At 48.2% G+C, this 13,024-nt stretch overlaps 1 protein-coding gene across 1 annotated transcript; it reads left to right on the forward strand.

Annotated features, from left to right (window-relative positions):
* The first annotated feature begins 275 nt into the window (after positions 1 to 275).
* On the forward strand, positions 276 to 5,697 carry LOC143164706 (protein FAM162B-like). Its single transcript, XM_076347631.1, has 4 exons — positions 276 to 476; positions 2,359 to 2,464; positions 3,870 to 3,978; positions 4,648 to 5,697. Exons 1-4 carry the CDS (start codon positions 344 to 346, stop codon positions 4,750 to 4,752), a joined length of 453 nt encoding a protein of 150 aa, XP_076203746.1. The 5' UTR covers positions 276 to 343; the 3' UTR covers positions 4,753 to 5,697.
* The last annotated feature ends 7,327 nt before the right edge of the window (positions 5,698 to 13,024 follow it).

Here is a 13,024-nt window from a genome sequence, read left to right on the forward strand (position 1 = left end):
GAGAAAATAATGTAAATACCGATTGCTCTCCTGAGCAGCTCCTTGGGATGCAGAGCCTGGGGCAGAACCTGGGCTGGGCGTGAGCTGCTGCAGCAGTGATCTCTGCCCACCTAGCTTGGAAGGTGTGTCGTTTTGGTAAACACGGGCGATAAATTTAACTAGTCATCGTGACGCAAGCAAAAACTGTTGGCAGCCAGGGTGGAAATGCATGCTACTCCCTTCTTACAGGAAGGGGTAGTTTTATGTTAATAACTCCTAGAAGCAGCCTTCTGGGCTTCTGCTGGTCGCCCTGCGTGCTCCTAGGCCAGTGGGGAGGCAGTGGCCCGGTGCCAGCCGGGGCAGGATGCTGGGGAGGCTGCTGGGGCGCAGCCCCAGGCTGTGGCAGCAGGTGGCCTGGCCAGTCCTGCACCCTGCCAGAGCCATCGGCGACAAAGCAAAGGGTGCTCAGGATGCGGCTTTGCAGACAGCTAATCCAGGTGGGTAGAAAGTCTTTGGTTGCTGTTTCATGCTGCAGCACGGAGGGGAAAGGGTATTTGCAGGAAAGGGCGAGAAAATGATCCTTGTTCTTGTCTGTGGCTGTGTTACTGCAGTGCTGCGTCTCCTGGGGTTACAAACGCTCCCAAGACACAGAGCAAATTGAGAGCTCTGATTAGCACAGTGCACAGGGATAAAGTTTTTTGCGTTAAATAGTCCTCCTCCTATGGCAGCAAATACAAACTGATACTTCATGTCAGGGAACCTGTTAATTAAAATAAATAAATGTTCCTCCTTGTATGCAGCTGCCAGGTTTCCAGAGGAGGACCAGTGCATGTCCCCGCATGTGCACGGCTGGTGCAAGTGGCAGACTTGCACCCCTCTGCTCCCCCCAGTGCTCCCTGCCAGATTGCATTCACAATTGTGCGTGCTTGTGGCAGGCAGTGCCCTGGCTTACCTGGCAGGCAGCAGGCATGGACTGCTCCCACATGGGCAAGCTCCCTGGCATGGAGATAGTTTCTCTTTTTAATCTGTACCACCACCTCCTTCGTCATGCCTTTGCAGACTCCTCACCCTAGCGAGGCTGGGCTGCATGGGGCTGCCTGTGCTCCCATGGGATGGCTGTGGGTCTCCAGCATGGGGCTTTGCCCTTGTCTTTCCTGGGATGGAGCCTGTCCTTTTAGTGATCCATCCTACTGCTTGCTGCAGAACTGATTCAGACACTTGCTGATATTTCAGATGTAGCTCTCCTGGTCTCGATGGCACTCTGTAAGAGAAATAGGAGATTAAATTTACCTGGGGGTCTGGGTGCCAAGATTTACACCCGGGATTTTTCAGCCATTCACAAGTCCTGGTGTGCATGAGCAGGCCTGGGGCCAAGGCACTTAATGTAATTTCACCATCTCAACTCAGGCAGGAAGAGATGCATCCTGTGCCCTGTTCTGTAGCGGCAGAGATCTCCTTTCAGCCAAGCACCAGCAATCCAGCAACAGCCAGGGAGTGCAGGACACCGAGACTGTGGGCATCTTCATGTCCGTCCCTTCCTGCATGCCCTGGTCACCCACAGGGCATTTCTAAACACCAGTGCCACATTTGCAAGCACAGGGCACTGTAACCCAGCATATTGGGTGCACCTACCTGGGTGTGTGAGCAGTCCCAGCTACCTCGTGATGACCACCTGTACAATGCAAAAGCCAGGATTTTAGCTAGCCATTGCTTACCCTATTTTTGCAGGGTCTCCCTGCCACTGCCTTTGTCGTGGCCTGTCATTGGGCTTGTTTCCATCAAGAGGAGCCAGAGTCCCTTTCTCATTGTGCTTGCGGTGACAGCATGCTAATGGCATCACCGTGGTAGTCTGGTGGGGTGTAATGTATCATCATTAGAGTACAGTAATGAGGTACCCAGCTTGCATGAGAATGTCTGCCAGCCTCCCACCAGGCTGTATTTTAACAGACCTCATCTCTCCATCAGCGCTTTTAGAAGGGATGCTGTCGAGGAGTTATTAGTGCTGCTGGCAGTTTGCTTAACTCACTAGTTGGGCCATTTAAAAGCAAGATGCTAGCAGGGTGAGAGCATGCTGCAGGCTTGGGTGACTTCAGCCCTGCATCCTTTCCCCCCTTAATCAGGAAGGTTAGAAGAGATTTTTAATTTAAAACCTACCTAAACAAAAAAAAAAATTAAGCAAAATGAAATAAGCTGCAAATGTAACAAAGCATCTCACACCAGCTGCTGAGTCCTTTTGACATTAGAAAGCACATTTGGCTCTCACAGAACAGAAAAGTGCCATTCTGAACTTTCAATCCTTTTCCCCCTGTAATGACAGCTTTTTTCCTCTTCCCTTCTTCAAGCTTAGCTCATTGTTTTCTTTTATAAAATCTCTTACAGGTTACAAAGTTTTAAAAAATGACAGAAGGCCTACAAATTTTGATAAAAAGGTGTTAGTATGGGCAGGACGCTTTAAAAAGGAGGAGGACATTCCCAAGCACATATCGTAAGTAGACCTGTCTGAATGATGCTTTTGGATGTGAACAAACAGATTGAGACCCTAGTCTGCATTACCCAGAATTGTGCTCACATGGTGAGGGTTAGTGCTCCGTCATGCTGACGGGGTCTGCTGCTTCTGGTGTCCAAAAATAGTCTGAATTTTTGGGAACATGAAGTTTTTGTGATGCCCTGTGAAGTAAACTGGATTCACTTGTTTTAGATATCATAAGTTTCAGACTAAGCTGAAGTGTCTTCTGCAAGACAAGTGGCTTTGTAACTCAGAAGTCACCATGGTAGAATATCATCCACTTTGGATTTTTGCATGCTTTGCTAGTTTTTATTGATTAGCAATTAATAATACTGCATAAATTTTAAAAAGAAGCTGGGGCTATACACAGTTTTGGTGACAGACATCTGCAATGAGTTCCTCATGTCTGGGCTATGGTTTCACCTCCTTGTCGAGGTATTTTGTTAAAGGATTGTCACTCAGTTTTGGAGACCTAATGCTTCCTGACCTGTGACATCCTGGGGGCTCCTCCAGCTGGCCTTCCCCTTGCAGGTGTACGTAAATCCATGGCTGGATACAATTTCATGAATGACTCATTGCCATGCTGCAGTCTCTTGCAAGCATGAATTGTCGGATAAATGTTGTGAGTCACTCATGGAAGGTGGTGGAGATTTCCCAGCAATGGCTGTTGCTGTTCAGCTGCTTGGGAAGACAACTCTGGATGGACAGCACAGTTGTCTGCTCCAGCTCAGGCTCAGCCTCCCGCCGCAGGCAGATGCTTGTGGGGCTGGTGCCAGCTGCCTGGTAGAGGGCTACACTGCAGCGGGACAGGGCTGCAAAGCACCACGTGCAGCTGGGATGGGGATGTGGCCACAGACCCAGTCACCGCTTGCTGTGCCTCTTCACTGTGTGAAAACTCTCTGTTGGTCTTAGCCAAAATGTCATGCGTGTGCTTTTATTCCACTGCGGGTGGCATTGCCTGACCCTGGTGGCACAGCCCCAGTGTCTCCTGGTGTTGTGCAGCACCCCATGCCCTGCAACACCCAAAGCTGGGCCCCTTGTAATTCCATTATCATGATGAAAAGACTTTCCTGTTCTTGTCATTTTTCAGGTGTTCACTCTCATATGCAATAAAAGAAGGCAGGAGAGCAGGATTTGTTATTCCTGTTGTTGCTGATGACTGTTGGGAGTAGCAATACCCTACCTGTGTGGGAGGGTGGCTAAATCTTTCCCCCATAGGCTAATTTTTTGAGTCCTCCTCTAAGCACTTGCAGAAGGAGAAGGCTGAACACGTTGTACATTAATAGGCAGTTGCTGGAAGACTTGCGGATTCATTACCCAGCTCCCCATGATCTCATTTCACACATGCTGCTGCAGGATGGAAACTCTGCTCTGTCCTCCACAGGTCTGAGGTCCTCGACGCAGCAAGAAACAGCGTCAGGATAAAGGTTTGCTACATCATGATTGCACTGACCTTGCTGGGCTGTTTGGCCATGGTAATCACAGGCAAAGAAGTGAGTATTGTTTCTGGGTGAAGTGAACTGATCCTCTTAATGTACGATCTATGTATGCTCTCTTTGTAAATAAACACCCGGGTGACAGATATGTTTGAGAATAAGTCCGTATAAGCAATATTTGCACAGGATCTGTGTCACTCCATTCTCCGGAGGAGAGACTGGCATGGGGAAGCACAACTTGCTGGTTAACGTGTTCCTTCTGACCCACTTTGCTATAAACCCATGCAGTGCAATGCTCTGTATTATGGTGTCTCAGCAAGAAGCCGGTCCAAAGGTTGTAGAGTAGCTCAGACAATGTCAATGGTGCCTGGTCCTGCCCTGCATCCGTGGGCCATGAGGCTCCTGCGGTCCTGCCTGCCTAGCCTGTGTGCCACCGTGGCTGCCAAGAGCTGTGACACTTGCTTCTTCCAGTCCCACTGCTGGGGAAGGAGGGTCTCCAGCCTGAGTTGCATGTCCCAGTGCACCTGTAAACAATTTACAGTGTAATTTTCCTGCTAATCAGAGCTGCAAATGCTGAAAATTTGGTAAAACAAGGAGACACATTAACTTCTGTCACTGCAAAATATCAAAAAGGACAGTGGAGTGTTAAAGCAAGTGGTGCAAATGTGGGGAAATTTAGTGGTGGGAAATGTGCGCATGCAATGATTTTCACCATTTCTTTTCAAGGCTGCTAAAAGGGATCACACGCTGCTGAGGATGAACATAGAAAAGAAGGCCAAATGGAGGGCTGAAGTGGAGAAAGATGAGGCAGCTGTTGGGAAGCCACAATGATTGGGAACAGATTTATTTTAATGGCAGGAGATAAGTGATTTGCACACATGGCATACGTACCTGTCTTCGTTTAACTCTTTGGAGCTTTTTCACTGAAATTCTCAGGGCTAAGACTTCACTGCTTAAAAACTGTTCCATACAAACTGGGAAACTCCTATGGAAACTCCAACAGCTGCTTTCTGTGGCCTCTGGTATTTGGCACTGGGTTCTACTGAAATACAGAAATCTCTTCTAAGCTAGAAAGTGTGGGAAGGACAGATGCAGGACTCCCCAGCTCAGCATCAGCTTTTTGTGGTGCTGCTGATGCTCAGCATGGCTGTGGGGCTGTCTCCTCGCAGCCAGGAAGGATGTGGCCCTACATCAGAGAGCATCCCGTTCTGTGCAATGCCTCTAGCACAAACAGCCTTGGCCAAAGTGACCCAGAGCAGGGGGAAAAGGAGTCTGAAACATGTTTTGCAAGCACAAAGAGGTCAATTATCTCTACCTCTGAGCCTGCTGCCATCACTGTCCCTTCTCCCTCCCCATCCCCTCGTGGCGTCCCGTGGCCAGGGGAGAGGGGGGACGTGAGCATGAAGAGGGGCTGGGAAGATGAAGGAGTGTGAGCAGACCCTGACAACTGATTTGGGCCAAAAGGGGCTTTGGGCCAGAGGAGATGGTAGTGATGTGGAGTGGTAGCGTGGGCATGTGGAGTGGTTTGGTTGCTGCGGGGCAGTCTGGGGAACCCGTGCCTGGCACAGGGAGCCTGCCCTGTGGAGGCACCTCTCGTCCTGTTGCACCTCACTGGTTTTTCATCTTCTGCTTCCAGTCATTGTCATGAAAGTTTTCTAGCATGTGCTTAGTTGTGATTTTAGTCAGGAGTGATTGTTAATACATGGTTTGCTAAAACTGGACTCTTTAATTGTCATAGTTCATTAATTCGTAATAAAACAGCTGTCCAATTACATCTAAAACAAATGCATCTCTTCACAGATTCATTTAAAGTGTCACCAAACTCTCTGGGATGATGTTTAACAGATGGGAGACATCCTAATGAAATATTGAAAGTTTCATTTTCATGAAGTGATTAAACTTCAAGACAGGCCCCAGTTCGTGCTTGTGGGCGCTGACGGTCTGAGCCCCCATGCATCATTCGTAACCCCTCAAGACCCGTAAGACAGGCTGGTGGAGCTGGGTGCGCTGCATGGGGTGCCAAGGGACATGGAGTGACAAAGCCCAGCCGTCTCACCCTGGCTGCCATAGGAGATGGCAAACGCTGTAACCACACTCAGCCTTTGTGCAGTGTCCTGAGCATCACATCAAGGCTTGGCCTTTGCAAGGTTTATTACTTGGACCAGTTGCACTTGTGCCCCAGAGGTGTCTGGAAGCTCCCGCTCAGGTCTCTGGGGTTTATTGTGTCAAAAATCATGTCCACTTATTGCTGGTGTGTCACTACATGAACAAGCTGCTGGCAAGGACGGGCTGGGGCATTGGCAGGCAGTCAGCAGTTGCTGGGCTCTGGGACTCCATCTTCTGTACCTGTGGTCATTGGGCAGCTTTTTCCCTCTGATGCTTCTTAGGAGCACTTTTCTCCATGTTGCAGACCCTTTTAGGATGAGGAGTGTGTGTTACATCTGTCACAGCTCGGTGTTTGCAGTCCTTGTTTCCAACTCACAGCCCCGTGCAGTACAGTTCACCAAAAGTGATGTCTGCGCCCTGTAGTATTCCTCATGAAGCACATCTCAGGGAAGTGAAAATAATGGTCTAGGACAAGCACAGAGTGAACAAGTCTCTGCTGAGAAGGCACTTTTGTCTGCACAGGTAGTATGGGCTCTTTCATTTTACATGACCTGCTTTTCTTGGTTAGTGCAATAAACCTCAAGAATTACCTCAAAGTTAGTGTTCATTTGGGGATAAACTAAAACAGCTCTGGTCAGTCTTTTGGTGGGTTTTTTTTTGTTTGGTTGGTTTTTAATTCTTAAGTGGTTTTCACATGCTCTCTTTAAGAAAGCACATGTAACACTTAAAGGAACCCATTTTGACATTTCGATGCTCGTAAACAAATCCACATCCATGTCCTAAGCTTCCCTGACTTAAGCAGGAAAGGAGATAACCATAACCATACATAAAGAACAAGCAAATTAATTGTGACTTGTTCCGCTCTCTGCTCTGAACTTTCCTCTGCTTGGGAAAAAAAAACCTGCTTCAGGTGTGAGCTATTATCAAAGCCTCTTAAACAGCCTGGGTCTCTGTTGACTAGTGCATGAAGCTGCTGCATTACACATGGTCGTTAAGAAAAAAGAAAAATCAATTCCTCCTCCCTGAGCCACTGATGATGGGCCACTTCTGAGCGGTCAGATGACCCAGGTGCTTTTGGGCTCTCACAAAGAGCTATGACTATTATGTAGGGAATAATCCTTTACCAGTCCCGGCTACATGATTTTTCATTTTAATATCATAATATTCCCCAGAAAATCAATCACACTAATTGCTGGCTTGCACTTGGTCGGTTGCGGGTGGCTGCTGGCGCTGGTGTAGTGCAGCCTCGGCTGGAGCCATCCCCCGTAGTAACTGGAGATGCCAGCAGGGGACATTGCACTGCTGATGCCTCTCCAACACTGGGACTTATCACTGCTTGTTAAAATCGGTTTCCATCTATTTGCAAAGTCCTTTAACTCTTCTCTTGAAAAGCTTCTAATTAACACAGCTTCCTGAATGTATAATTGGCTAATCTTCACCACTTTAGGGTTGTGGGCTTTTTTTATTTCCCCTCCCATCTATATTGCTTCAGTGTCACACCTGATCCCCCAGTCATTTAAAAAAGGGATGGGAGTTGTTATTAGGTAGGAGCTATTCTTCCCTTTTTAATTATGTGCTCTGTATTTCCCCAGCCTGGCCCTGAGGACAATGTGAGGGGCTGGCTCCTCTCTGAGGCAGGGAATGTTGCTGAGAGTGTGCTGGTTTGCCACAATGTGCAGGGACACCAAGGGTGAGTCCTTTCAGCTCTCACCTCCTTGTTTACTGCTCTGTACCGGGAGGAAAGAACACTTTGTCCCTTGCAGGGATTTTGCCATTTTAACGCACTCCTATATGGAAATGGTTAACAATGTGCTGGTGGCTGGTGCCGTAGAGATTTGCGTTATGAAAACAATTATTAGGGAAGATTTTCCTTAGTAGCTGGAGTTGATCTAATTTTGTTTCCATTAAAATCAGTGCTGCAGTTCGTCCTGGCTGTGAATTAAGGTTATCATCCACCATTTTTTGAAGTCTCGGTGATTTCCAGAGACTCAGCTTCTCCAGGGAGCTAGGCTGCTGTGGGGCAGAGCTGGGTGCATTCTGCCAATGTGGTGAGATCAAGCTCGTATGGGAGGCTCTGCATCATGAGCATCCCTGTGCCTTGGAGAAAAGGTGTGAGATGGGGAAGTCTGAGCTCAGGAGATCTCAGTCCCTTCCTTACTCATTTTGCCTCTCCTTTTGACCTGCTCAGGGGGTTTCTAGTGACACTTGATTTCTTTCCATCCATCTGCTATGTGCAGCTCTTCTCCTGGGATTCAGCAAGTCCGACGTGATCCTGCGCTTGCAAAGGACTTTTTCCCTTGATGAAGATGAAATCTTGCCATTCAGAAAGATCTCATTTTAAAGACTTCCCTGTTCTTTCAGTGTTTAATCTCCCACCAAGCTGGGAAACTGCTGCATATTTTAAGGCTGAACGCATGCAGCTTCAGTTTCCAGGCACTGGACATTGTCTTCAATATGGAATATAAAACATCCCATCTCAACTCTTTCCTGTGTGTAACTAGTCAACCCTCAGCTATCGTTTGGAGATGGATTCCTGCTATGTTCAAAACACCTGCAGTTTCTAACCATTGCTTGGTGGGTATCACTGGCTTACTGGCCAATTAAGTGATTGACACTATAGTGAATTTATTCCTGTATCAAGTGATTTATTACATTAGGAGCCTCTTCATAAACAATCCAAATAGATTTTTTTGTTTGGTTTAGCATAGAATCAATAATCTAGTACTTTTGCAGAACGAAAGGATGTAAAAGCTTTCCAGACTTTTCTGAATACCCTAGAAAATCAAAAAGCACAGTGGTGATGCATCAGAAACTTGTTCTCCTCTGTCTGTGCCCAAGGCACCAGCACCTGCGGGAGCAGCATGGCCAGCCAGTGGCTGTAAACCTGCAGTTTACAGTTCCTGGGACTGCCAAGGGTCAGTTCAAAGGAGCTTCAAGGTTGAAGGTCTCCTTTGGGTGAGATGCAATGATGGTTTGAATCTGTAAAGGGACCTGCTCCCTCTTACCACAAAGATCTTTCCAGCTTGGAGCAGCCTCCTGCTTTCTCCTTTGCTCAGCATCATTGCAGCAAATAAGCACTGGCTGCTGCTGGTCCACAGGTATCTGTGGTCCTCATGCCCATCATGATTTCAGAGATGGCTTAAACACCACTCTCCTGTTTGGATTTGGCACAAAGTCATTCTAGCCTAGCAGGAAAGCAAGGCCAATGTCCAATAGTTTGAATTAATTAATGGATCGTTCATTAATGCATTGAGGTAACATTAAAGCAATTTTCCATGGTTAAGTAGTTTGATGATCATTAGTGCTGTATGATTTATTGCAAAACCTCTGTGACAGTCATGATAAGTAGGTAGCTCCTGAAGGGCTCTTAAAGGACCTGATTATTTAATTTCTTTGCTCTGCACAGGATCTGGACACAAACCTCAACACCACATTGGTCTAGTTGGCTCCACACCTTGTCTGTGCATGAGACAGCTTTCTGCATGGAAATCTAAAGCTGGAATCTGACTCTTCCTCTGTAGCATTGCGTTTCCTCAATGAAGGGTCCTTGGGCTATTTGGGAAGGGACTGCTGTTGCTGGGTGTGTGAGGGTTTGCCAGAGGGAGGAGGTCAGTCTGGAACAGGATATCAGGAAATAGTTGGGCTCACTCATGATTTATGTATGCTCTGCAGCATGAGCAGAGTTATCAGAAACTGCTGGGTGAGACTAGACCAGAAAACCAAGGGATTTGCATGCCAGTTTGTAATGTACTTCTCCCAGATGACGCATGGTCCTGAGACTTTTTCTGAATGAAATAGAAACCAAAATAGCCTAATGAATTAGTCATAGGCTAATTACAATCATTACTAATGGTTAATGTTTCTGCAGAATGTATGAATGCACACACAACTCATGTGGTGCACCGTGAATTGCACCACTGTTACACCCCAAACTCTTAGCTCCCCGGCAGGTATTTTATCATTGTCTAAGCATTGTCCTGCAAAAATTTCTAACAGCAGGGCTATAATCTTTACCAAGGACATCCATTAGGGCTGTAAAGGTGTCATTAAAGCAATGCTGCTCCAGGGAGGATGGACCAACCTCCAGAATGCGGTTCCAGACTGTACTAAGGGGCTGGAGTAAACCTTGAAAGGCAGACAGTTAAATATCCCAGCATTTCAGTGCTCTAAGCCCTATGAGAGGGCAATTTTACTTGACCAACAAGCCTTAATACAAAGCAAAAATGCAACTCCTGCATGTTGTACTCTCCCACTCATTTCCTTTTTTCTTCTCCCAAGAGCCATTGTGCAGGTGGCACAGGGGATGCTGTGAGCTGAGGACCGCTGGGCACCCGCTACTGTGGCATGAGTCCACACACGGGATGCTGTGGGGCTGCCAAGCGCTGCACAGTGAAACTCTGCAGAAACGGGCAAGGAGCTGCCTGTGCAGCTGCGGTATCTAACGTGCCAATTCCCACAGCCTGTCTGTAGCTGCTAATGTTTATGGTGTTTGAGGACTTTTTAATCTACTTGCCTCTTGTTGCCTTTGCTGAATGCACCGGGGAGGGATTTGAGCTCATTTCAGGTGAAGTCCAGGTGTCTGTGGACTTCCATGGGTGACAGCTGGATGTGCAAGTGTCTCCTGCTGCTGGGAATGACACAGATGTCCTGCCAAGATGGGCTCTGGGAGCCACGGAGGAAACTGCACAGGGTGAGGAGCAGAGACAGCCGCTGCTCAGATGGCACTTTGCATACAGCTCCCCAAAGGCGACTGATTCCCTCCTGGTGTCCTTTGCTCCAGGCCAAACTCTGACCTGGCACCTGTGTGCTCTGCAGCAGATGGTGCCATCCTCCCAACAGCCAGGCTGTGAGAGCCCAACTGCTCTGGGGGTCCCAGGGCAGCATCAGCTCAGCCAGCACAGGTAAGAGGGCTTTCACCTGCCCCTGACTGGGCTGGGAATGGCGTGCCCGGCTGTGGGGGTAGTGGAGCGGTGCATCTGCCCTGCTGTCACATCCTTCCTCTGCTCAACCCACCAGCACAGGCAGTAGCTGTGGTTCATCACCCTCCGGACTTCCCACAACACATGAACTCTGCAATGTTCATCAGGTGGGACACTGGCCTTCTTTTTAAGAAGTTCTTAATGTACAGTGACTACCTTAGGGCTGGTCTTCTTTGGGAAGAACTAGGACAGAGTGTTCAGCAGAGCAGCTTGAGCCCAAATACTTTATTTTGCTTCAATTAGCCAGAGAGAAATAATAATAATAACTTAAAAAAAAAAATCCTGGCAAAAGTGTACCTGCACATGAGCCTGAGTCACCCATGTCCAGATTCACTTTCTGTGCACAAAGTTATGCACCAGCCTGGAAAATGATTTGCAATATCCCTCAGCTTTTTTTCTTTACACATATATTTACATAAAGGAAAGTAAAATCTCTGCAGCCTACCTTTATCTCAAAAGTAGGTTTCCCTTGAGACAGAGTGAAATAGCGTGGCTGTCTCATCTGAAGGAGGAATGATGTGAATTCTTCTTTCAGCCCCGTGGAAAGAAGCTGAAAGTTTTGCACTGGGAAGAGGCAGCCAAGACTCTACTTCCCTACTGCTACTGGGGGATCTAACCCTGCATTCCTCAGCAGCTCCCAAAGCACACTACAAAGGCAATCAGTGCCATGTCATCCATTTTAGAGGTGGGGAATGCTGCACCCCTGGGAGCAGGGCTGCCCTGAGAGGGGGCAAGCGCAAGTGTGGGCTGGCACAGGCATCACCCCTTTATGGGCTTGTTTTGCTTTTAGAGCTGAGGACTTAGGATGAGTGAAGTTTAAGGGCTGGGGTTTGGAGTGTTGGGAAGGGGTTCCCCACCACCCAGGGGCCTGGAGATGCTGCTGAGCTCTGCTCTGACCCTGCTGCGGTGGCCAGCCCCTGTGGGGCTGCCCTGGGAGTATACCTGAAAAGGTATCACTATTGAGTAGTGATATTTAATATAGAAAGTGGCAGAGTGCAGAAACAGTCACAAACCTGGAGGAGAAATGGGGAAACAGCCCAAGGGTGACACAAGAGAAGGGAGGGCTTCGCTGCCCTCTTCCTCTGACTCCCTCCTCCCTGTTAACAACATTTTCATCAACGAGGAAAAGTGATTTGAGTTGCTTTTACACATCAGGGATCATGACCTGGAAATTAAGGCAGCCCCCCACATGCACTTATCAGCCCTCTCACGGAGGCTTGGCCGGGCTCTGGATGCCCTCACACAGCAGTCGCTGCAAGCTCAGTGCTTCCCGGCTAATGTGCTCCCTTGCTGCTCTGTATGCAGGCATACTTCTATAAACAGCAATAAAACCATGTACTTAACCAATAAAACAGGCATAGGAGCTCTGACATCCAGGCATCAGAGCTGAGATAACAGCTCTCTTGGAAACTAACCCTCTGCATAGGCTGAACCGTTATGATTTCTAACTGTACAGCTATCATCCTCCATTATCCTACCCTCTGTCTTGCTACCCTCGTCGGAGTGTGCGCCGTGTCATATGCCAGCTTTCAGCCCACGATTAGTGTCGCCGAGTCCCCAGCACTGATCCCCCTGGATGCTGTGTGGCTGGGGCAACTCAGGTGCTCGCCAGCTTGTGGTGTTTGGCTGGGTGTCGCTGCTATTTGCTCAGGTATTGCTGAGCATGAGATGAGCTCTGTTTGCAGCCTGGGCTTCCCTGGCAAACCCAGTTCCCGTAGACAAGGGCTCGGCACTGTGTGCACTGCTCATCACACACATCATGCATCCTGACTAACAACATACTTATGCATTTTACAGACCAACTTGTGTATCGGCCAGGAAAGCACATTGCTGAAGGGGAAACCTTTCTGCCTGCTGTAAAATGCTGTGTTTAGATCAACTGTATGCTCTTTATCTGGTTCCACAAACCCAGGAGCAGTTTTACAGCACTGGTCTTCCAGAAACACAGGCTTTGCTCTGGAGAGGTGGAGGAGCAGGTAGCAGCTTGTGGTCTGAGAAGAGCGAGTTGGAAACACAAG

The sequence above is a fragment of the Aptenodytes patagonicus genome, chromosome 9 (assembly GCF_965638725.1).
Source record: "Aptenodytes patagonicus chromosome 9, bAptPat1.pri.cur, whole genome shotgun sequence".
Lineage (NCBI taxonomy): Eukaryota > Metazoa > Chordata > Aves > Sphenisciformes > Spheniscidae > Aptenodytes > Aptenodytes patagonicus.

Coding starts and splice junctions, on each gene's coding strand:
- LOC143164706 (XM_076347631.1), top strand. CDS start 344: ATGCTGGGGAGGCTGCTGGGGCGCAGCCCCAGGCTGTGGCAGCAGGTG. Junction 477..2,358: donor TTTGCAGACAGCTAATCCAG/GTGGGTAGAAAG, acceptor AATCTCTTACAG/GTTACAAAGTTTTAAAAAAT. Junction 2,465..3,869: donor GACATTCCCAAGCACATATC/GTAAGTAGACCT, acceptor TGTCCTCCACAG/GTCTGAGGTCCTCGACGCAG.